The sequence below is a fragment of the Canis aureus genome, chromosome 3 (genome assembly GCF_053574225.1).
Source record: "Canis aureus isolate CA01 chromosome 3, VMU_Caureus_v.1.0, whole genome shotgun sequence".
Lineage (NCBI taxonomy): Eukaryota > Metazoa > Chordata > Mammalia > Carnivora > Canidae > Canis > Canis aureus.
The window spans coordinates 54,126,280-54,148,229 of record NC_135613.1 but is presented as its reverse complement, the minus strand read 5'-3'; the positions used below and the strand labels follow the sequence as shown (position 1 = coordinate 54,148,229).

The 21,950-nt window shown below is 50.6% G+C and overlaps 1 protein-coding gene and 1 long non-coding RNA gene across 5 annotated transcripts; one reads left to right on the top strand and one right to left on the bottom strand.

Moving 5' to 3' along the window:
• Nucleotides 1-2,074: 2,074 nt before the first annotated feature.
• Nucleotides 2,075-13,592, bottom strand: TMEM220 (transmembrane protein 220). 3 transcript variants are annotated; one of them, XM_077892629.1, is made up of 6 exons: nt 13,441-13,592; nt 12,730-12,846; nt 8,859-8,919; nt 6,812-6,935; nt 5,400-5,459; nt 2,075-3,537 (listed from the first exon to the last, which is right to left on the bottom strand). In XM_077892629.1, exons 1-6 carry the CDS (start codon nt 13,531-13,533, stop codon nt 3,402-3,404), a joined length of 591 nt encoding a protein of 196 aa, XP_077748755.1. In that variant the 5' UTR covers nt 13,534-13,592; the 3' UTR covers nt 2,075-3,401. The 3 variants fall into 3 exon arrangements, with proteins under 3 accessions (XP_077748755.1, XP_077748757.1, XP_077748756.1); XM_077892631.1 differs by having other exon boundaries at nt 12,817-12,846; XM_077892630.1 differs by lacking the exon at nt 5,400-5,459.
• On the top strand, nt 12,972-21,210 carry LOC144310925 (uncharacterized). 2 transcript variants are annotated; one of them, XR_013376584.1, is made up of 4 exons: nt 12,972-13,044; nt 15,478-15,599; nt 15,966-16,099; nt 18,398-21,210. It is a non-coding gene; the product is annotated as an uncharacterized LOC144310925 (long non-coding RNA). The 2 variants fall into 2 exon arrangements; XR_013376583.1 differs by having other exon boundaries at nt 15,478-16,099.
• Nucleotides 21,211-21,950: the final 740 nt, after the last annotated feature.

The window sequence follows — 21,950 nt, the reverse complement described above, 5'->3', positions numbered from 1 at the left end:
GTTTTATAAACAACAAATAAGCTGTTTCAGACAGATGTGTGGTCTCTCCCATATGAGGCTATGAGCAGGGCCTCCTGAGGAGTCATGTGGTCGCCTTGTGATTCTAAGCAAAGCAGGACCAGAGGCCAGTGCAGCTGTGTGCCTGCCGGCCAGGTGTCTTTGGACAGCAGCTCATCTCTAGCAGCCAGAGACCACAGGGGCTCTGTGAATTTACTCCTCACTCCCTCTAGACAAATGGAGCATGTTAACTCAGTTGTCCTACATGCTAAGGCTTATTTGTGGCAACATTTACTAGAGAGCAAAGGGACCATTAAGTGTAGAGGAAGTTTGACTCAGGACCTAAAAAACATCGAGAGAGTAAAAAGCAGTTCTAGTCAGCATCCGTGTGCCCCCGTTCTGGGGCTGCTGTGGCAGATTACCGCCACATTGGTGGCTTCCAGCAGCACGTCTGTGCTCTTACAGTTCTAGAGGCCAGGAGCCTGAGCCATTTGCCTTGGGCTGAGTTCAAGGTATTGACAGGCCTGCCTTCCTGCCACCAGAGACTCCCTGCAACAGAATCCGCTTCCTTGCCTTTCCCAGCTTCTAGAGCCCACTTCCTGCAATCTATTCCTGGCTCCTGGCCCGTCCCTCCATCCTCAAAGCCCACATCATAGCCTCTTCAGACCTCCCTCTGCCTGCCTGCCTTTTGTCAGGACAATTGTGATTATCTCCAGGCATCCCCTGGAGGATCCAGGATTCTCTCCCCATCTCAAGATCTGCACCTTGATCGTCTCTGCAAAGCCTGGTTTGTGATGCAAGGTGATGGTCCCAGGTTCTGGGGACCAGGACCTGCATATCCTTGAGAGCTGTGAGTCCCCCCACCAGAGAGGTAACTAGTGTGCTTCCTGCATTCACTGACCTTACCACCCACAGATGCAGACATGTGCAGAAGGGCCTGGGTGTGTGGGGGCCAGGGGGAGTTCAATTTTGTTTAATGGGATCAGAAATGACATGAAAGAGGAGGAACATGGTTTTGACAGGTAGGCAGAGTAGACTCAGCAGAAGTCAGAGGGCATGCAGACTGTAGGAGTGATGAGGGACACTGTGAAGATTCACCAAAAGGTGCCTAGGGTCATGGCAAGACATAGCACGGGAAGCTAACAGGGCCATGTCGTGAAGAGCCTTGAATGGTGAGCCCACAGTTGGAACTGGGCTTGTCAGACCACAGGGAGCCCCCCGTTTCCACTGGGGAGACTGTGATTGGATCCATGTCCCTGAGAGGCTGATGGAGACCAGTGCCAGAGGGAAGGAAAAAGGCGAGTGGGAAGGCAAGAGGCTTGGGTACTAGAGACCTGGCGTTCACTGAAATTCACTTGAGAAATAGAGTTTACAACAATCTCAGTAAGAAGGACTCCTCAGGAGGCAGTGCTCTTCCAAGTTTTTCCATGCTTATCAAGATACAAAAGGAACTGCCTATAATCTTGGAATTCGTAGTGATACCGGAGGTGCAGATAGGATGAAAGTATATTTGGAACACTACTTTTTTAAAAAATTGGAATATTACCATCTTTTTAAGTAGAGTCAGGCATTACCTGGAGGTTACATAGATCCTACATAGAATTTGCAAAGGAATCCATTTTTCACGTGTGATTTTAGTAGTTAACATTAAAAGAGATGTAAAAACCATAAGTATCACATAAGCTAAATGTTTACTGGAACACTGAAAGCCTTCATATGTATCTTATTGGCCCTTAAAATAAATTTCACATTATTTGCTTTAATATTGACTAGATTTTTTTCTTCCTTTTCTCTCATCTAAATCTTAATAGAGAATTTTGCCTGTCCAGTGTCCATTGTGTAAAACAAAAAACCATACATACCTTCTTTAACAAATATCTATTGAATAGTTAATGTTGTATTAAAAGGTGTAAAAATAGACACTTGGCCAGACTTATTTCCACTCTTTTGATAGAGAGTATAAATATTTTTTGAGTGAAATATTTCCTCAATCTCATAAAATGAGATTTGGACTCCATAAGCTAGCATGTATAAAAAAATTTGCCATCCAACAAAAATACAATGTGAGCCACAGAAGTAATTTAAAAGCAGTCACATTTTACAAAGTAAATGCAAACAGATAACCATAACAATTTTAATTGGTATAGTTTATATTAACTCAAATATATCTAAAACATCATTTCAACATGTAATCAATATAAGAACATTTTGCATTTTTTGTATTGTCTTTAAAATCCAGTGTGTATTTTATACTTTATAACCCATCCATTGGACATGACAAATATTTTCACTGGAAATACTTGATCTATATTTAGATATAAAACTTGAGGTTAAAGAAGTAGAGTCACATACACAAGTTGTTCCAAAACACTTTTACAAGTTTTCTCATAATTGAATTATGTTTTAAAATTAAAATGAACAAAGTAGAATTTTACTGCCCCATTCTGGCCACATTTCAAGCACTCAGTGCAACACGTTATGGTTCTGTTACCATGTTATGCTACCATGTCACGGAGTATGCACCACAGTGATGTTCTCATGTCTGTGCATGTACATACGCACCGTGGTGACGTTACCATGTTGTGTGTGTGTGTGTGTGTGTGTGTGTGTATGCATCACGGTTATGGTAATGCAGGTTGTCACATTGGAGAGCACAGACAATGTGCTAAAATGGTCTTCTCCCCAGGGCTACCTTTGACATTATTTTTTTAAAAGTGTATAGATCTTGGTCTTCTTTTTCATTTACAATGTGGTTAATATTCCCTCTTTCCTTTCGGTCCCAAATTCCTTTATGCTACATGCTCGTTCATTTGGCATCTTCGTTTCGTTCATGGCACTGCGCTGGTCCTGCATACGGTGAGTTCAGTCCAGGGGCACAGCCCTTTCTTGAACCTCTGTTTCCATCACAGCACTCAAACCCTGCTTTCCTGTTTTAATCACGTGTAATCCCTTAGTAGCACTTGGTACTTTTGGAGTGCTCTCCTATTCTCCAGTTTAATCCTTGCAACTACTGCACAAGTGAGTAGAAGATCTGGCATTAATCCTATTTTGCAGATGAAGATATCCACCAGGAGGTTCATATGTTTGCCCAAGTCATATAGATAGTGGTAAGCTGAGTTAGAATTCATATTCCTGAACTTTTGTTCTGCTGCCCTTTCTACTACATGGTGACACAACATAATGTCAGACCCCTATCTCTTACCAGTCCCCTGCAATCCTATGCTGTATTGTAGGCATCCTCAGAAAGTTCTTAGAATTTTTTAAAAAATCATCTCTAATATTAGCTCAAATTACCTGAAATAAACTCCTAGGAAATTGGCTTCTTACATATATTGGCTGGTTACATATGTTTATAAACAATTGATCAACAATACTCATTTTAAGAACAGGATTCTTGACTTCATTTAAATTACTGTTTTGCAGTGAGTTGGCCAGGAGGACCGCATCTCCTTGTTGATGTATATGTAGATCCAAGAGATAAATGGGAGGAGAGTGATTACAACAGCAGTAGCCAACTGAATTCTTCCACCAGCTGGATTCCTATAAAGACCCACAGGAATTATTAGCAATAAAAATCCAATAAAAATTATGGGTTGCTTTGGAAACAAATACAAAGGTGGAATTAGGTGAGCACATTTTTTTTTACAAAGTAGGCTCCATGCCCAGCCTGGAGCCCAACGTGGGACTCAAACCCACCACCCTGAGATAGAGACCTGCAATCAAGTCTTGGACACAACCGACTGAGTCACCCAGGTACCCCCAGGAGTTCTTCATTCTTTTTTTTTTTTTTATTTATGATAGTCACACAGAGAGAGAGAGGCAGAGACACAGGCAGAGGGAAAAGCAGGCTCCATGCACTGGGAGCCCGACGTGGGATTCGATCCCGGGTCTCCAGGATCACGCCCTGGGCCAAAGGCAGGCGCTAAACTGCTGCGCCACCCAGGGATCCCGAGTTCTTCATTCTTAATGCAAATCTTTGTTGTTGTATGTGTTGCAAATGGCTTTTCCCACTCACATATTGATGTCTTTTGAGGAACTGAAGTCACTGGTTAATTAGGCAGTGTTAAAATTGATCTATTCCTTATGATTTCTGCATCCTTTTTAAGAAAACTTTGCCTCCCCAAGGTCTTGGAGATTTGGGCTTATCTTCTCTAGGAGTCTTACTGTTCTGCTTCTCACATTAGAGCAATCCACCTGGAATTGATGCTTATGAAAGTTAGCTAGGGAAAGATTGTCCATATGGGCTTTCCCTTGATCCCACACTATTTGTTGAGAAGTCTGCCTTTCATTGCAGCACCTGCACTGCCACCTCTGTCATAAGTCAAGGGTCTGCTCGTGTGTGGACCTGTTTCTAGATTCCACTCTTTGATTAGTTTATCCTTTTACCACAGCACAGGTTTATCCCTCCACTTTCTTAGGTGGTCTTTAATTTCTCCTACAGTGTTTTATAGTTTTATTTGTAGATTTTGCCTATGTCTTTCTAGATTTACTCCTAGAGAGTTGATTTCTTGATATTATTATTTATGATTAACTTTGTTTTTATCATTGTCTGTTACTTGTTGATAAAAATGCAGTTGGTTTCAGTACATTCATCATTCATCTAGCAGTCATGCTAAACTCACTCTAGTCATGTTTTAGATTCTGTTTGATTTTTTTTGCATATGCAATCATGTCAGCCGTAGATAATGAACATTTTTCTTTTCCAATTGTTGTGCCTCTTATTTCTTTTTCTTGCCTTTTTGGACTGGCCACAATACAAGCTAGAGCAGTGTTGAGCACAAGTTGCAATGGAGGCTAACCCCTGCTCACTCCCGATCTCAGACACAGTTTTCAGCTGCTCACCACTGAGTATCAAACTTTGGTGCTGATGCCACTTATCAGGTTCAGTTCCTTTCTACACCTGTTTTCCAACAGCTCTTGTGAACAGATGAGGAATCTTACCAAATGTTCTTTCTGAATAGATTGAAAAGACAGTTTATTTTTTCTTTTATTCTGTTAATGTGATAGAAAACAGTGGTTGGTTTTCAAATGTTAAACTGTGTTCCTAGAATAAACCCAACCTGGTGGTTGGGTTATATATTGCGGGATTTGATTCCCTAATGCTTTGTTTAGGATTTTTCAGTCTGCAGTCATGAGACTGCTGTGTAATTTCTTTGCTTTTCTTCCCTCTCCCTTTTTTTAAATGTTCTTGTCAAGTTTTGGTATCAAGATTATTCTGTCCTTGTAACATGAATTGTAAAGTGTTCCTTTTTTTCTGTTTTCTGGAAGTGTTTGTTAAAGGTTTCCATAGGAAAAGGAAAGATTTCTTTCAAAGATTCTTGTTTGCATATACTTTCACTTGCCTATCTGACCTCACCAACCTGAAGATATCTGTTTTTAGCTAATGAGAGCTGAAAACTTACTTTGATGAACTGTGACATAGACTCATCCATACTGTGATAATCACCAGACCAAACAGCTCCCTATAAAACAGCATACATTTCAGATTTTTGAAGTAACTGCAAGTGAGATGCATATCATCCCATTCTCCCCATGACCGCTAGCGTCTGCTGATTATCGGATGACCTTCCCCCAAGATATACAGGATCTACAGAATACTTTCAAATCTGGTCATGAGTCAAAAATTACTTTTTTTCAGCTTAAAGCCTTATATGAAAATAAATTTCATCTTCTGAGGTAGATGTGAATTCCATCCCCGTTCCCCAACTTCTAAGTGGACAAAGAAACCCAACAAAACAAAACCACAAATAAATCACTTATTTCAGGTCATTGGGAAGAATATAGTACAACCAAGGAAACTGGTGCATGTGCAACCCCAGATATATCAGGCATCAGTTTTACATTGTTTTAGAGTGTTCACTGTTGGGCAGGATGAACTCAGATCCATAAATAATTGAGTGCATGCTGCAATTGGGTCACATCTTAGTGGAGACAAATGATTCTTATGAGTCAGACTAATGATTCTGGGGTGGGTATATGCTTCTAGAAATATATGTTAAAAGCACACATCTTTTACATAAAGTAGAAAGGTCATGTTTGGCCATGGTACCACTGGAAGCTCACCATAACTCATGGGCCTCATGCTGGTGGAATTGAATCGACCCATTTGGCTTATAATCCCATGGGCAGACCCAACCTCATTTGCTATCCAGTTTTCCAAGGACTAGGGCCTACAACAAAGTAGCACCTCTCCAGGAATGATTACCTTATCCATCTCTAAATCTTAGTATTAGTAGATGTTAGCAGTAGGATGGACAGAAAGGAAAAAGGGGCCGTGCATGAGGCCAGGGAGTCAAGGGTGGCGTGAAGCAAAGGAAGAGATGAGAAAATAGGGATGACATGGGACATTGCTGGGCAAGGCTGATGGGAGGTTGACTTAACATACTGACCTCTGAGGGAGCTGATCACATTTGTAGATAAGATTTTTGGCCAGAACCACAACTAAATCAGAATGCTGATGGAGTTTTCACCTTGTAAGACTGGACTATTACTGTATGGTATTGTTGCTCATTCACTGTAAGGGAGCCAAGGTCAAATGCCCAACGGTAACATAACCAGTACACTGACTGCCTCTGGTAGTGGTTGTGGAATGTGGTACACGATGCTGGGTGTGAATCCTGGCTCATTTTCTGTTTCTTCAGCTTATCAAGGAGATAATACCTTCCCTGCTCCTCTGGGTGTAGTTAGGGTAGCTGAGTCATCACGGTGCAGATACGGGGTTACAGAGGAACTGATTTCACAGATACGGGGTTACAGAGGAACTGATTTCTCAGCTCCAACCCACCCCTTCCAAGGAGCAAAGGTCACAGCTCACCTGCCTTCTTCCTCATGTAAGATGTTCTGTTGGGAGTGAAGCCAGAGGTGGCACGCCAAGCTGACAGCCCACACGATACAAACGAGTATGTGTATTGTGGAGACACTCTTCCAGATAAAGTTGCCTAAAAATAGATATTCTGGTGCTGTTAATCATGGAACCACATCCCAGCGAAAAATGATCTCTTTGTGTCTGCTCTGCCATAGTCTCCTATTAGGTAAAGCCTTCAGAAAAAGCTGGGGTGGTGCCCGGCTGGCTCAGTCTATACAGCATGGGACTCTTGATCTTGGGGTCATGAGTTCAAGCCCCACACTGGGCAATAGAGCCTACTTAAAAAAAACCTGGGGTTTAAGTTTTGTTTTGGGGGACATCAGAAAGGTTAAAGCAGTAATAATAAACTCAGGTGGACATTTATTTTGCAGTTTCCAACATGTCTTGTTTCTAAGATAACTACCCCTTGTTTTCATTGGGGATCTATCCTTCCCACATACCAGGCCATGTGTCCCAGACTATTGGACCTTAGCTTGATTAGTCAACACATTTCATCCTGTTAGCAACCATGATTTGGCTCTGGATGAAGAGACGACAAATTGGGGCCCACAGCTCAATTCTGAGACTGCTGTGGAGCTATCTGAGAAGCAGGTTTGATCTTCTGTTGGACAGAGCATCACAGAGAAGTGAACTTTGAGCTGTCAGACTATCATGAGGGGCCCAGGATTGAAGCCAGAGCGGCATATGGTGGGACTGTGAGGTGCAGACAAGTTTAAGTTCTGAGCCACCACCAGCACCTGAAGCTAGCACCACCTCTGATTTTCTCAGTCCAGTATCCCAGTCCGTCTCCTTTTGAACTCATAGCCCATTTGAGTTTGTTCCTTGCCTGCAACTAATGGAGCCCTAATACACCTTACAGATGCAGACAAGAGTTCCAGGCACGTACCAGGAGCCTGTGCATCCAGAGGACAAGAGTGTTCCCCACCCACTTGGGAACCACTGGTCTTTATTCCAAGGCCCCTGAGGACTTTGAAGGCCCACCCACTGGTTTTCATGACCCTGAAGAATGACCCATCAGGACTTACAGCCCCTATTAATAAGAAAACGTTAGTAAACAATGTAAAATGTATTTTTTGTTTGTTTATTAGGCACTGTTTTATGGTATAAAACTGTCCAACTCAAGGTTTACTGAGAGTCTTTGGGCCATAAAAGGTAAAGCAACTATGTTTTGCCTAGCATGGAGGGAGGCAGCCTGTGGGCAATAGAAACCAACTATTTTAAGTAAATTTTGTTACCTGTATACCCACCGGAGATGGATATAGATCTTCCAAGGAGCAGATTACAAAGTCTATGATAAAGCCTCTGTTTTACAGCCATCTGTTCACATTCAACAAGCATTAAGTACCTACCATATTCCTGGCCATATTTCAGCTAGGCTTGGGCAAAGATAGGCTAGACCCAGTCCCACTTTTAAGGGACTTACAGCCTAGCAGAGGAAAACATATAAAAGCATGCAGTAAATTGCTGTAGGTACTATGATGGCACAGAAGGAAGTTAGGGAGAACAAGATGTATTATGAAAAACCTAGACACCGTATGGACATTATATAAACCGTTTCCCTAAATAAGTAGCCCATATACACACATGTTGATTGAAAAAGTGGTTACTGGGAGTGGTATTAGAGTTAAGAAGAACTGATAAAGAGGAAACACGTAATAGACCCTGGTTGCCACTGACTCTAGAGACACAAGGTTTGTACTCTGTTGCTGATCAGCGTGCTGACCAAAGCCCTTCTCTCTCGTGGGCTACACTGCACAATTGTGTTCCACACCAGCGTAAGCGACCTTGGGTTCCAAGCTGATAAGAGGCTATCTTGGTGTGGCAGGTCCGTGTGAAGTCTGCCTGAAGATGGGCAAGGGTGATCTAGATTAAAATTAGCTCCTCGTGTTATCAGGAATGAGGAGACCTGGAGAGCCCCGTGTTTTCCCCCGAGAGTCTGTCGTTATTGTGAGATATCTGATCTGCTACGTGTCCGTGCAGAATCCAGCATCCATACCCGTGACAAGAGGGTTAAGTCCAACAAGCAGGCTCAGCGCTGCAGGTATCATGTACACCACCTGTGAGCGAAGAGGGAGGAGATTACATGGGGTAAGAAGTATGCCTGACTTAGGAGATGTTCAGAAGAATCTAGGGAGTACACAGAGGTGGCCCCGGGGGCCGTCCTGCTGCAGGATTTGCCAGTCCTTGCAGTAACAGTTGAGGAAGTTGTAACTTCTGCTGTTACGGCACTTGCCATGCCAGGGTGTAATTTTACCTGCCTTCCTCCTAGACTGTAGGCTACTTCAGGAAAAACTGGTTCGGCTCTGCGCGCTGGCATTGAGCAGAGCTTGGGTCTCAAGACACATTGACCTCCAGAGTTTCTCTCAAGCAACGTCTGTGCCCACGTGGTCTTTCCCCATTCACACAAAAGCAACTGATCTGAAAAGTCTGGCAGGAGCAGCCACGGTCAGCTGGAAGGCCCTGCTGGGTCTGACCCTGTGGCCCACCCTGCTCAATACTCCAGTTCTGCAGGTGAGACCACAGAAAATTGACTTACAGTGTCTGCATCAGGTAAGATCAGGCTCACCATTTTGGAAACTGCTGACCAGCTGTTTGGGAGTGTGGAAGCCTGGCCTGAGGAGGCCTGTTTTCAAGCCTCATGCACAGCAAGCCAACTCTAGCCAGACCTGCTCTGGCCTGTGTGTTGTGGGCAGAGGGTGAGTAGAATATGAATGGTAGGTATACAGGAGGCATGATGAGTTTCCAGGAAACTTAGCTGCTTACCCGCCGTATCAACCATGATGCTCATGTCAAAAATCTTTCCTTATCTGGGAGTTGTCACAGCTGTGCATTTTAAGTGCTTTGCTTTCACCAGAGAAACAGGTCTGTCTTGATCCCAGGGAGAGAGGGCATCTGGATTACACACTTGGTGTTTATCTTTCCTACTCCATCCCTAATGATGGCCAGTCCTGACATCTGCAAGTCTGGTCACCTCTCACACATAGGCATTCATGCTATTGAGGGTTAAGACCAGACCTTCCCAAAGTTCAGTGTGTATACGAATCACCTGGAAAGCTTGTTAAAATGCAGATCTGATTCTAGAAGTCTGGGGTATGGCCAAGTTCTGCTTTTCTAACAAGCTCCCAGGGGATGCCGCTGCTGTTGTTCTAAGGTCCACACTTGGAGCAGTAAGGAGTGATTTTCCCCTAATGAAAGCCTACATGACTTAACCACTGAGAAAGAGAAGAAAGGAGAGAGAATGAGAGAGAGAGAAGTTACACACATACCATACAACATTTAACTGTGCTCTCTGTAAGAAATGTTTGGCAGAAATTTTCTTAAAATGTGCACTCACGTGTATCAGATATCTGTTATTAACAGATTAAGGGATCTAAGATCTTATTTCTTTATATTGTAAACATATGAATAAAGTAACCCTTTACATAGTGGGTTTTCATGGCAGTTGTGCCATGTTAATCCTTAAACGCTTTTCTCTATCTCAAATAAGATAAAGAATTCTTTTTGAGGACAAGGAGACCGAAAATAATGGTTTCTAGTACAAGGTAATATAATACACAGTATAAATACTCAATAATGAATTCAGTAGAACCCACTTATAAGGTCTTTTATTTTTTATGAGCCAGCCAAGCACCCCCCCATGGCATTCATTCTTAATGTCTCTCTCCCTTGTCCACCAGCCATTATAAAAGCCAATTTGTTTTCCCAGCCTCTTCAGCTAGGGGTGATCATGCTCCAGCCATAAATTGTAAGAAGTCTTGTAGGGGCAAGGCTGATACTCAGAGCATTTTAACAACCAGTATGCACAGACATTGACCAAGCAGGATGGATCCCAGACCATAAACCTTATGGGTATGCACATACTGCATAGCAGCCTGTCTGAAGGGCTTCTTGGGTAACATTTCCTCCCTGATAAAAGGGAAGAAAGCATAGGAGGAAAAATTGTTTTGCTCCTGTCTTGTTTCTTCCTGCTTGGGATGCTCTCATCTGGGCAGGATGCTTGGAGCTGCAGCAGCCATTTTGTGAACATGAGAGGATACATCACCCGCACATTGGACGTGACAGAGAAGAAACCCAGAAAGCCCAGGTCTTTGATGACATTGTGGGTCATTAGGCAGCAGCCTCTGGACTTCTTGTTAAGTGAGATGCTCTCTTTTTATAACCTCTTGCTAGTCAGATTTTCCATTATTTGCTCCTGTATGCATGCATCCTAATACAGGCATCCTCCCGTGAGCAAGATGAAGTAGGGGACATGAAAATGAGTCAGGCGTGGTACAAGCCCCCAAGGCCCAGTTACCCAGTATTGGCTCATCTGTGCATGCTTTCATGCAGGAGTCAACACAGAACGGCTGCCATAGGAAGGCTGTGTGTTAGGTTGCCTGAGGACCACCAAGGAGGAAGAACTGGTCCCTGTTTTCCCAGAAGCTGGCATGTACAGAACCAGCTTGAATGTAAAGCAGAATGTGTTAGCGTTAAAGGTTCAAAGGAAGGACAGTCGGAACCTATGGAAAAGAGACAGAGGGATTTTTTGAGATGGGCTTTGAAGCTAGAGTATGACATACAGGAATCCTAGGGGCAAAGTGCAGTAAGTATTATAGGTGGATCAGGCTTCCAAGACCAAGGTGGGAACGTGGGTTGGAGCCACACTGGTAGGCCTTGAGCGCCCTGGGGAGTTGTAACTCAGGGATCTTGGGAGATTAGGGAAGTTTTTGAAACAGGAAGTGAAAATGTGGAGATTGTTCAAGGAGTGCAAGAGGTTAGAGGCAGCTCTGAGAATTAAGAAGCTATTACAGGAGTCCACCTGGGAGGTGATGGAGGGTGAAACTGGCAAGAAGGGAGGATGTCTTTGGGGACATGGTGTCACCTAAGCATAAGGTGGGAGGGAAAGTATACACATACCATACAGATAAACAGTTAGACCTAGATTGGGTTTGGCTGGATTGCTTTGTTCTTCATTTTATTTTTTGGAAGGATCTCAAAGGTGGTGGCAAGGAACTGAGTGAGGGATGTTAGAGATGCCTGGTTGGGACCAAGGATGTCCCCGAGGATGATTTCTGCTGACAGAAATGGGCGAGTCCGGAGGAGGAGGGGGTTTAGGAGGAAAAGAGGCCATAGAGACCTTGGGGTGTTGGAGGGGTCAGTGTGACATACAGGTGGACAGATCTAGCAGTCTTTTGGAAATTCAGCATTAAGCTGGGTGTTGGGAGGCTTGCCTGCAGGGAAATAATATTTGGAACTCAGGATATGGACCAGAGTGCTCAGGAAGAGGCAATTTGATTTGATGCAAGGGCATGTGATCTGGACAATAAGCGATGTCAGAATAAGTTCTACTGCACTAAAAAAAAAACAAAAAAAAACAGATTTTCGCATTACGGATCCAAACACTTTCATTCGTTGCCAATAGTGTTCCAAAGTCGAAAAACATCTCATTGCTGATACTCCACAGTCCTACGTATCTGTTTTGAAAGAAACTGGGCAAAATCCAGATAGTTTTGAAAGTGTATGGAACGATCCTCCTCCAAATAGTTCCATCAGAGCACCGGTTAAATGTATTCTGTAGATTTTTCGGGCTTTAATTACTTTTTATAAACACAACTCACTGAATAAGAAGAACCTCAATCCCTAAGCCTGCCATTTTCTGGTCAAATGTTTGTTGGGGTTTCTGGGTGGAAACTCAGGAGGAACGGTTCAGTTGACCTTGGGAGGTCTACTGTGTGTCTTGGGAGGGAATACTGCGGAAAGGCCCCTCAGGTCTCGGGAAAATCCTGAATTCTCTCTCATGCACACATTACATCACCCCTCTGATCCCTCTCCCCTGGTATTTTAGGGAAGAGGGCTTACGAGTGATCCGATGTCTAAGTTTTACGTACACAAGGGAGGGAGGCGGGACTAATCGATAAGGCTGTGTGTTTGGTGCGGGCCCGCGGTTCCTGCCGGCGGAAGCGGCGCCTACTCACCATCCACAGTTGTGCATCTGGGTCATTCACCTGCAAAGCCAGAACACCGGGCGTTAGCGGGCGTCGCGTGGTGCTGCAGTCCTGCTCCGGGCAGACGCTGCTGGGCGGCGGGGCCACACGAGGGCTAGAGGATCCGCGGGGGCGGGGGCGGGGGCGGGGGGGGGGCCGGGCCGCGGGCCGAGCGCAGCCACACGCCGGAGCACGGAACCGCACGGAGGTCGGACGGAGGTACTGTGGGGGCTCCAGGCTTCGGGAGTAAGGACGGCTGGGGCGGGGGGGCGAGGCGGACTCGCGGGGCCGAGCCGTGCCGGGCCACAGCCGTGCCGGGCCCCATCCCGGGCTGCGTCCTCTCGTCCCGCTCCTCCCAGCACGTGGCTCGTGGGGGTCGGGGGGGGGGGGTGTGTGCCGGCGGTCACGTGGACTCGCCACCTCGCGGCCGGGGGGTTGGGGGGGCCGGGCGCCGGGGCGTGACCCCAATCTTCGTCCCCTTCCGGCAGGGCCCGGTTAGTCTACACCGCGCGCCGGGCCGGGGCGGAGCTCGAAGCCCGGCGCCCTGCACCACCCGCAGGCCCCTCGCCCGCCGCCCGCCGCCCGCCGCCCGCCGCCCGGGGCCGAGGCGCTGACCTGCACCAAGGCCGCCAGCGCGAAGAAGGCGGCCATGAGCCAGTTGCAGGCCCGCCACAGGCCGGGGGCCCAGCGCCCCGCCGCAGGAGCCATGGCTGCCGGCGGCTCGGGACCCGGCGACCGCAGGGCTGGGCTCGGCACCGGGCGGGGCGTCGGGGCTGCGGGGCGGGGCGGGGCGGGGCGGGCTCGGCACCGGGCGGGGCGTCGGGGGGCGGGGCGGGCTCTGCACCGGGCGGGGAGTCGGGGCTGCGGGGCGGGGCGGGGCGGGGCGGGCTCTGCACCGGGCGGGGAGTCGGGGCGGCGGGGCGGGGCGGGGCGGGCTCTGCACCGGGCGGGGCGGCGGGGCTGCGGGGCGGGGCGGGCTCTGCACCGGGCGGGGCGTCGTGGGGAGGGGCGGGGCGGGGCGGGCTCGGCACCAGGCTGGGCGTCGGGGCGGGGCGGGCTCTGCACCGGGCGGGGCGTCGGGGGGAGGGGCGGGGCGGGGCGGGCTCGGCACCAGGCTGGGCGTCGGGGCGGGGCGGGCTCTGCACCGCGCGGGGCGTCGGGGGGCGGGGCGGGGCGGGGCGGGCTCTGCACCGGGCGGGGCGTCGGGGGGAGGGGCGGGGCGGGGCGGGGCGGGCTCTGCACCGGGCTGGGCGTCGGGGCGGGGCGGGCTCTGCACCGGGCGGGGCGTCGGGGGGAGGGGCGGGGCGGGGCGGGCTCTGCACCGGGCGGGGCGTCGGGGGGAGGGGCGGGGCGGGGCGGGCTCGGCACCAGGCTGGGCGTCGGGGCGGGGCGGGCTCTGCACCGCGCGGGGCGTCGGGGGGAGGGGCGGGGCGGGGCGGGCTCTGCACCAGGCTGGGCGTCGGGGCGGGGCGGGCTCTGCACCGCGCGGGGCGTCGGGGGGCGGGGCGGGGCGGGGCGGGCTCTGCACCGGGCGGGGCGGCGGGGCGGGGCGGGCTCTGCACCGGGTAGGGCGGCGGGGCTGCGGGGGGCGGGGCGGGGCGGGCTCTGCACCGGGCGGGGCGTCGGGGGGCGGGGCGGGCTCTGCACCGGGCGGGGCGTCGGGGGGCGGGGCGAGGCGGGCTCGGCACCGGGTAGGGTGGCGGGGCTGCGGGGCGGGGCGGGCTCTGCACCGGGCGGGGCGTCGGGGGGCGGGGCGGGCTCTGCACCGGGCGGGGCGTCGGGGGGCGGGGCGGGGCGGGCTCGGCACCGGGTAGGGCGGCGGGGCTGCGGGGCGGGGCGGGCTCTGCACCGGGCGGGGCGTCGTGGGGAGGGGCGGGGCGGGCTCTGCACCGGGCGGGGCGTCGGGGGGCGGGGCGGGGCGGGGCGGGCTCTGCACCGGGCGGGGCGGCGGGGCTGCGGGGCGGGGCGGGCTCTGCACCGGGCGGGGCGGCGGGGGGAGGGGCGGGGCGGGCTCTGCACCGGGCGGGGCGTCGGGGGGCGGGGCGGGGCGGGCTCTGCACCGGGCGGGGCGGCGGGGGGCGGGGCGGGGCGGGGCGGGCTCTGCACCGGGCGGGGCGGCGGGCTCGGGGAGGGAGGGGGGTGGGCGTCGGGGGGGCGGGGCGGGCTCGGCACCGGGCAGGGCTCCGCTCCGGGGGCGGGGCATGGTGGGGCTGGAGGCGGGGCTTGGGGCGGGCTTGTCGCGGGGGCGGGCGCCTGGACTGGGCGGACCCAGCATCTGAGTGCCCTGCTTCCCGGCGCCCGACCTCAGGTCCCTCAGGTGTTGTGTGGCCGCTGGCCGCCGCCCTCTCAGTAGGGGACGTGGCACTACTTGAGTCTAAATACTTCTTCCATTGGCTTCTCCCCAAAACGTGGCGGTGGGGAGGAAGGCAGGCAGGCAGGCACGGTGTCCCTATTTCACAGATGAGGAAAGCGGGTCCCGGAGCGACTGGATGGATGACTTGTCCACGGTCGCCGTGTAGCGGGGGCGCAAAGCACCTGGCTCCGGGGCCCCGGACAGCCAGATTCGGTCACTGCCCTGCTGACAGACCCCAAAGGCCGGGAGGGGGGTGGGGAAACTGAAAGGTTTTTTTTGTTTTTGTTTTTTTTCTTCAGGGAGGCCGACCCCGGGAAGACCGCAGGGCTCAAAGACTGTCTCCACACAGCTGAAAATACTTCCAGGCTTACATAGGAGAACGAGGGACAGGGATGGGGTGTGCGTGCGGGTGGCAGTGCAGGTCAGGTGCATCGTGGCCTGGGGGCAGTCATGGGCGGGTCTTGCTGGCTCAGGGCAGGCCTTACTGCTTGAAGGGGTGGTTCGGTTCCGGCAGGGTCAGCTTTGCCCCCAGGGTCTTTTGCCGCAGTGAAGAGATCAGCTGGAAAGGAGTTAGGAAGCTTGAGGTCAGCTTGGGGGTGGTTGGAGTCCACTTCCAGCGTAGGTCGTGGGTGGTGGAAGGAGGTCATGTTTAACCCTGTAGGTCCAGCTCTGCTGCCTGGTCACCAAGGCAGCCTTCCTCACAGGAAAGAAAAAGATCGGGAGCCGGGGTGGGGGTGGGGGGGGTCTGTGTGCCTTTTCTGATTAGTATTTATGCATTTCTTTCCAGAGCTGGAGGAACTTTGAGTGCCCCGTAAGCATTATGGTAATTTCGTAGTGACGACAGTTGTATTAGCATCTTACACAGCTCACAGCTTTTCTGCAGACAGGCTCATTTATCTTCATGGGCTTTTATTATAAAAGGTATTTACATATACATATTTACAATTCTTCCCCACCACCAAAACCAACAAAATTTCCACACACGTTGCTCATGAATTTCTTATGAACCGGAGACACTGAGATATTCACTGTTCTCCCCTCTCACTTGTTTTACAGTCTTTTTTTGTTTTGTAATTTACCCTCTGATGAGGCTTTCCCAAGCTCATTTACACATCCATAGGCCTCAACATTTTTGCTGTTCTAAGGAGTCTTTATCACTTCAAATCAAGAGCATGAGCTCCTGTCCTCCTCTCCTTTTAGCTAAATCTCCTAAAATGCTTTAGGGAGTTTTTCCCTCCTGTTGTTCCTATTAAGGAATGCTTATTTCAAGAACATCACCTGCTGGGCTCCTGGCCCTGTGCTGAGCGCTGGATGAGGAGGGTGGATTTGCCCTGTGCACTTCCTGAAGGGAGCATGCAAGTGGGCCATGGGCTGGCTACCCAGTGGGGATAAGGACCAGGCAGAGGACAGGCTCCTTAGTGAGTTCCACTGCCAAATCAGCCTTGGGATTAGGGACCAGTGACTGCCCTCACTGTCCTATTCCTTATCGGAGGAAAAATATAAATAAATGAAGGCGAGGGTAGTGTTCTAGGCTGAATCAGTCCCCGTGCCAATTCATATATATGTTGAAGTCCTGACCCTAATGGCAATTGAGGGGGAGAGCACAGGTTTGGGTAGCAGCCCACAAGAGAACATGAGTTGGGTTTCTAAAGGCAAAAGGGAATATATGCATATGTCATTTACAAAGAGTTTTGATTGGTGTTGGCTAGACATAACCGGTTGCCAAGGCTGTCACTAAGCCAAAGTCCGTTCCTGTAGCACGCGGCAGGTGTTCATGCAGAGTCCTTGGAATATTTCTGACTTGGCCTAGTTTATAAATTCTACCCAGTGAGGATGTGCTGAAAGCCCACCTCCTTAATGGGCTCCTGGCTCCCTTTGTAAAGCCCCTTGACATAAGTGACTCCATTTTACTTCACCTTTCACCGGAGCTACGGTCTTAAAAGAGATAAGTTAAAATGAGGTCATTGGGGTGGACCCTAGTCCAATATGACTGGTGTCCTTATAACAAGAAGAGATTAGGACACAGCATATGACACACACAGAGGGAAGGCCCCGTGAAGACACAGCAAGAAGATGGCCATCTGCAAGGCCAAGAGAGAGGCCTCAGAAACCAGCCCTGTTGACACCTTGACTTTGGACTTCAGCCTCCAGACTTATAGTCAGAAAATAGCTGTCTGTTGTTCATGCTCCCCAGGCTGTGATGTGTTGTCATGGCAGTTCTAGCAAACTTGTATAGGGGGAGATAGTATCTGCTCTGCCAACCAAATAGAAGCGCGGGTGGCAAGGAAAGAATGGTGTGAAAAGTGGCGTGCCATAAAGCCACAGTGTAGTTTTATAGTTTCCACTATTGTCTGGAACCTTCCAGACCGCTGTATGGATATATGTTTTCATTTGTGCAGGGTTCATTCCCCTTCTTCTAGGATTAGCGTCCCTGTTATTTGGGAAGGGCCCCTTCTCCCGCTATTGGGGCATGGATACTCTGAGGGCTGGCCATGCAGTCCCCTCTCCAGAGATAGGGAGGTGACCTTGGCCTGCTCGTTGGCATGACCCATCCTCCTGACCACAGCAACTGGATCTGGGTTGGTGTGTGCCTCAAACTGGCCGACCATATTGCTAGGACCTGTGTTGGACTAAGGTTGCCAGATAAAATACAGGATGTTAGTTACATTTGCATCTCAGATCAACAAGGAATAATTTTTTAGTATAAACATATCCCCAATATTTGCAAATACTGAGAACTGTAGCTGGACTATGAGAGGGGGGCTTTCTTTTTGCTGAGTGTGTTTGTCTGATGGCACGTATGCCAAGGCTGCCAGGAGAAAGCTTTCCTGAAGTTGGATTCATGTAGAGGAATCCAAGCTCAGAGATAAAGAGGGTGGGTGACATCCGCCCGCCTGATGACATCCCTTGAGGTTCTAGAACCATCCATGTCTCTCACTGAGAGCTGCCTCTCCATATTTCAGTGTTGTTAGCCAACGAAGTCCCATCTTTATATATAAGCCTGTGAGTTGGGTTTTTGTCACCTGTGACTCCAAATGGTGACTTGTAAAATCCTGATTCAGTAGTTAAGTGGATGCTTAAAAAGCCTGTTTGTTCAGATTTTGCAAAGACAGGGAAGAGAAGCCTCGTCTGAAAAGTAATGAGAAATAAGTTTAAATGAAGCCAGTATCCCAGAGAGCTCTTCACAAAGAGTCATTTCATCTTCCATTTTAATTGCAGTGTCACACTGCTGCAGAGACGGTGCGATGTGGATGGAAGCAGGGGCCTGTTGTGCTGGCTTCTGCAGAGAGGCAACTCCGAAGGCCTTCCTCCTGCCGGGCTGTCCCCCAGCTGCCAGGTCAGTGACCGCTTCATGAAAGCAGCGAGAGCCACTGGTGTCAAGTGAGGGGGACCGGCTTCTCTGCCAGAACCTGACAGTGCCTGGGCAGCATGTGGAGATCTGTCCTCAGAAGACTTGGAAATAGAGGTGCTAGTTTTTTCTCTGCAAGTGGGATTTTGAATTCAATGCCAAGAGATGGAGCAGGGACTGGCAAACTCCTACAAAGACACAGCCGGCCTCCCAGGGCCTCACTTGAGATTGAGGGAGAGCTGGTGAATGTTGAGCATCTCTAAAAGGAGTGTCAGCAGAGGGGGATTGGTGGCTGTGGAAACCCACAGAGTCGTGTCCATCCAGAGGGCAAGGGCAGGCTCAGCTCAGCCCAGCACAGGCTGGAGAGGTGCTTTGCCCCCCTGGCCACGGACACTCACATTTCCTCGTCAAGCCATCCTCATGGAGCCTGATGAGGACCAAGAGGCAATTCACAAGCGCAGTTCCTCTCTTTGCTGTGATTTTAGAGAGAGTGTGGCCTCACAGCCACCTGGCCTAGGGTGGAGAATGAGCTGACCTGCCGGCACCACCCATCTGGTCAAATTCTTTTCTTACTTTTCTTTTTTCGTGAGAGACACACAGAGAGAGGCAGAGACATAAGCAGAGGGAGAAGGAGGCTCCCTGTGGGGACTCGATCCTGGGACCCAGGAACATAACCTGAGCCAAAGGCAGACACTCAACCACTGAGCCACCCAGGTGTCCCCCATCCGGTCAATTTCTAAGTAAGAAAGACACACTCACTAAACATTTATTCCAGCCTCCCTATGTATCAGGCACCATGCTAATGACTGACGATGTGACTGTGAACAGAACATTCATGGCCTTGTGGTGTGGACACACTGAACAATAATCACACACACAGTGGCAGGTGATCCCAGCAGGGGATTGTGGGAAAGCACAGATGCTCTTGGGGTTGTGTGAAACAAAGGGGAGTCAGAATTTTTCCAAGGGCTTCAAGAAACTTCCTGGAGAGGGAACTTTGGGAGGGGCACCCTGAAAGATGAAAGGGGAGTGCAGGTGAAGGAGGCATGGGGTGGGGGGCGAGTGCCTCACACAGACAGAGGAACAGGTCGGAAGGCCCCGAATCCAGAGGCCCAGCAGGGCCGTGTGTGAATGCAGAGAGATGAATCTAGAAGGGTGTGGGCTGAGGAGGTCAGTTTTCCATCAAGTGCGATGAGGAGCCCCCAGAACCCTGAGCTAGGGGGTGGCAAGGCGCAGGGAGTGCTTGGGGATACACTGCAATGCTGCTGTAAGAAAGCTGCTGCAAGATTGGGTTTGTTGCAGGCGCAGGTGGGTGCGGATTGTGAAGGTTAACACGTGCCGAGCCCTCGGGGTTGCGGCAGTATTCTGAGCACTGTGTATACTTGAACTCATGCTGCCAACAGATCAGTCGGGCAGGTACTGTCATGATCCCCACTGAACAGATGAAGGCACAGAGGTGCGCGCGCTTGTCCTTAAATCCAGTCCTCGAGAAAGACCCCAGCTCGTCTGACCCGTGACTCAGAATTGGACTTCTCCAGGTGCATAGACAGGCCGCCTGTATGTTTAGGAAAGCGGAGAGGGAGGTAGGCCCCACGCACTCCCTCCCACCCTGTTATCTGGAGACTGGGTGGGGGCGCTTAAAGGGTGACCTGCAGGCCCAGCAGAGGCGGCCGGGGCAGGCCTGCTTTGATGCTGCTGTCTTGCCTCTGAGCCCTTTTAAAAGACCAGAAAGATCTTTCCGCCCATACCCTTGACCTTTGGAAGCTGTGCTTGGAAGTGGGAAAAGCCCAGTGACTTCGGAGGCCTCTTCCGTCTGCACCCCGACCAGGCTGTTAGGACGGCGGGTGGGCTCTAGGTGGCGGGCTTCTGCAGCGATGGAGCCCCGGGCGGGCTGCTTGGAGGCCGACTTTCTGGGGGGCTGCGGAGCCTGGAGTGGCCTGAGCCGAGGACAAACAGAACTTTGTACCAGGAAGTACTGGTGTCTGGACGGGCGTGTGGCCGGGGAGTAGCTGAGCTCGGCTGTGTGCTGGCTGAGCGGCAAATTGGTTGCCACCCCGGGATTCCGGGCAAGTCCGATGCGTCTAAGGGGAGCAGTCACTTCTAGTACTAGGGCGAAGGTAAATAATGACGATGACGGCGGCGACCAGGCACTGAGTGTTTACTGAGGGCCCTAGGACATCCCTCACAGCCTAACCTCACCGCAACGTCTGCATCTCCACATCTAAACCTGGCACCCCCTCTCCCATCTCTCATCCTCTAACACCTGCCCCCGCCCCACTGCTGGCCTGCCCTCCCTGGAGGCACCTTCACCCCCTTCAGTTACTCCTTGGATTGGTTGCCTAGGCTTGCCTTAGCTGGGTGTCACAGAACTGGGGACCTAAAGAACTGTATTCTTTCACCATTCTGGAGACCTCAAGTCCAAAATCAAGGTGTCCGCAGGGACCCAACTCCCTGCCCAAGGCTCTGGGGAGACTCTTTTCTGGCCTCTTTCAGCTTTTGTGGGGTGGGGGTGGGGTCCTTGTGGTCACATGACTGTAGTCTCAGATGGACTGGGATTGTTGGATTTAGGGCCCACGTGGGTGGTCCAGGATGATCTCACCTGCAGATCCTTAACCCCAGGATCATGACTTGAGCCGAAGGCAGACCCTCAACTGCTGAGCCACCCAGGCATCCCAAAGACGCTGTTTCTTTTTTTTTTTTTTTTTTTTTTTTTTTTTTTTTTTTTTTTAAATTTTTTTTTTTTTATTTATTTATGATAGTCACTGAGAGAGAGAGAGAGGCAGAGACGCAGGCAGAGGGAGAAGCAGGCTCCATGCACCGGGAGCCCGACGTGGGATTCGATCCCGGGTCTCCAGGATCGCGCCCTGGGCCAAAGGCAGGCGCCAAACCGCTGCGCCACCCAGGGATCCCAAAGACGCTGTTTCTAATAAGATCACTTTCACAGGAGGGAAACAGACCTTTTCAGGGGCCACCATTCAATTCACTGACACTCACTGCAGAAACCTACTGTTATCCTGGACATCTCCAGCCCCTCCCTCCCCTGTGAAGTCCACTGCCACCCATTGTGGCTGACTTGTCTGCTCAGTGCCAACATCTGCTCCAGGCCATCAGCATTTCTTCCCTAACTTCCTCACTGGTTTCCCTGTGTCCACCTGTTGTGCATCAAACTGTGGCCCCATTGCCATGACTCACATATTGAAGCTCTGACCCCCACCCCCAGTGGTGATTGCTTTGGGAAATGGGGACATTCACAAGATAAAGTTCACGAGGTCACACGGGTGGGGCCCTGATCTGATAGGACTGACGTCCTTATAAGAAGAGCTACCAGAGGGACATCTGGGTGGCTCAGCTATTGGGCATCTGCCTTCAGCTCAGGGCATCATCCTGGGTTTGGGATTGAGTCCTGGCCCCACATCAGGCTCC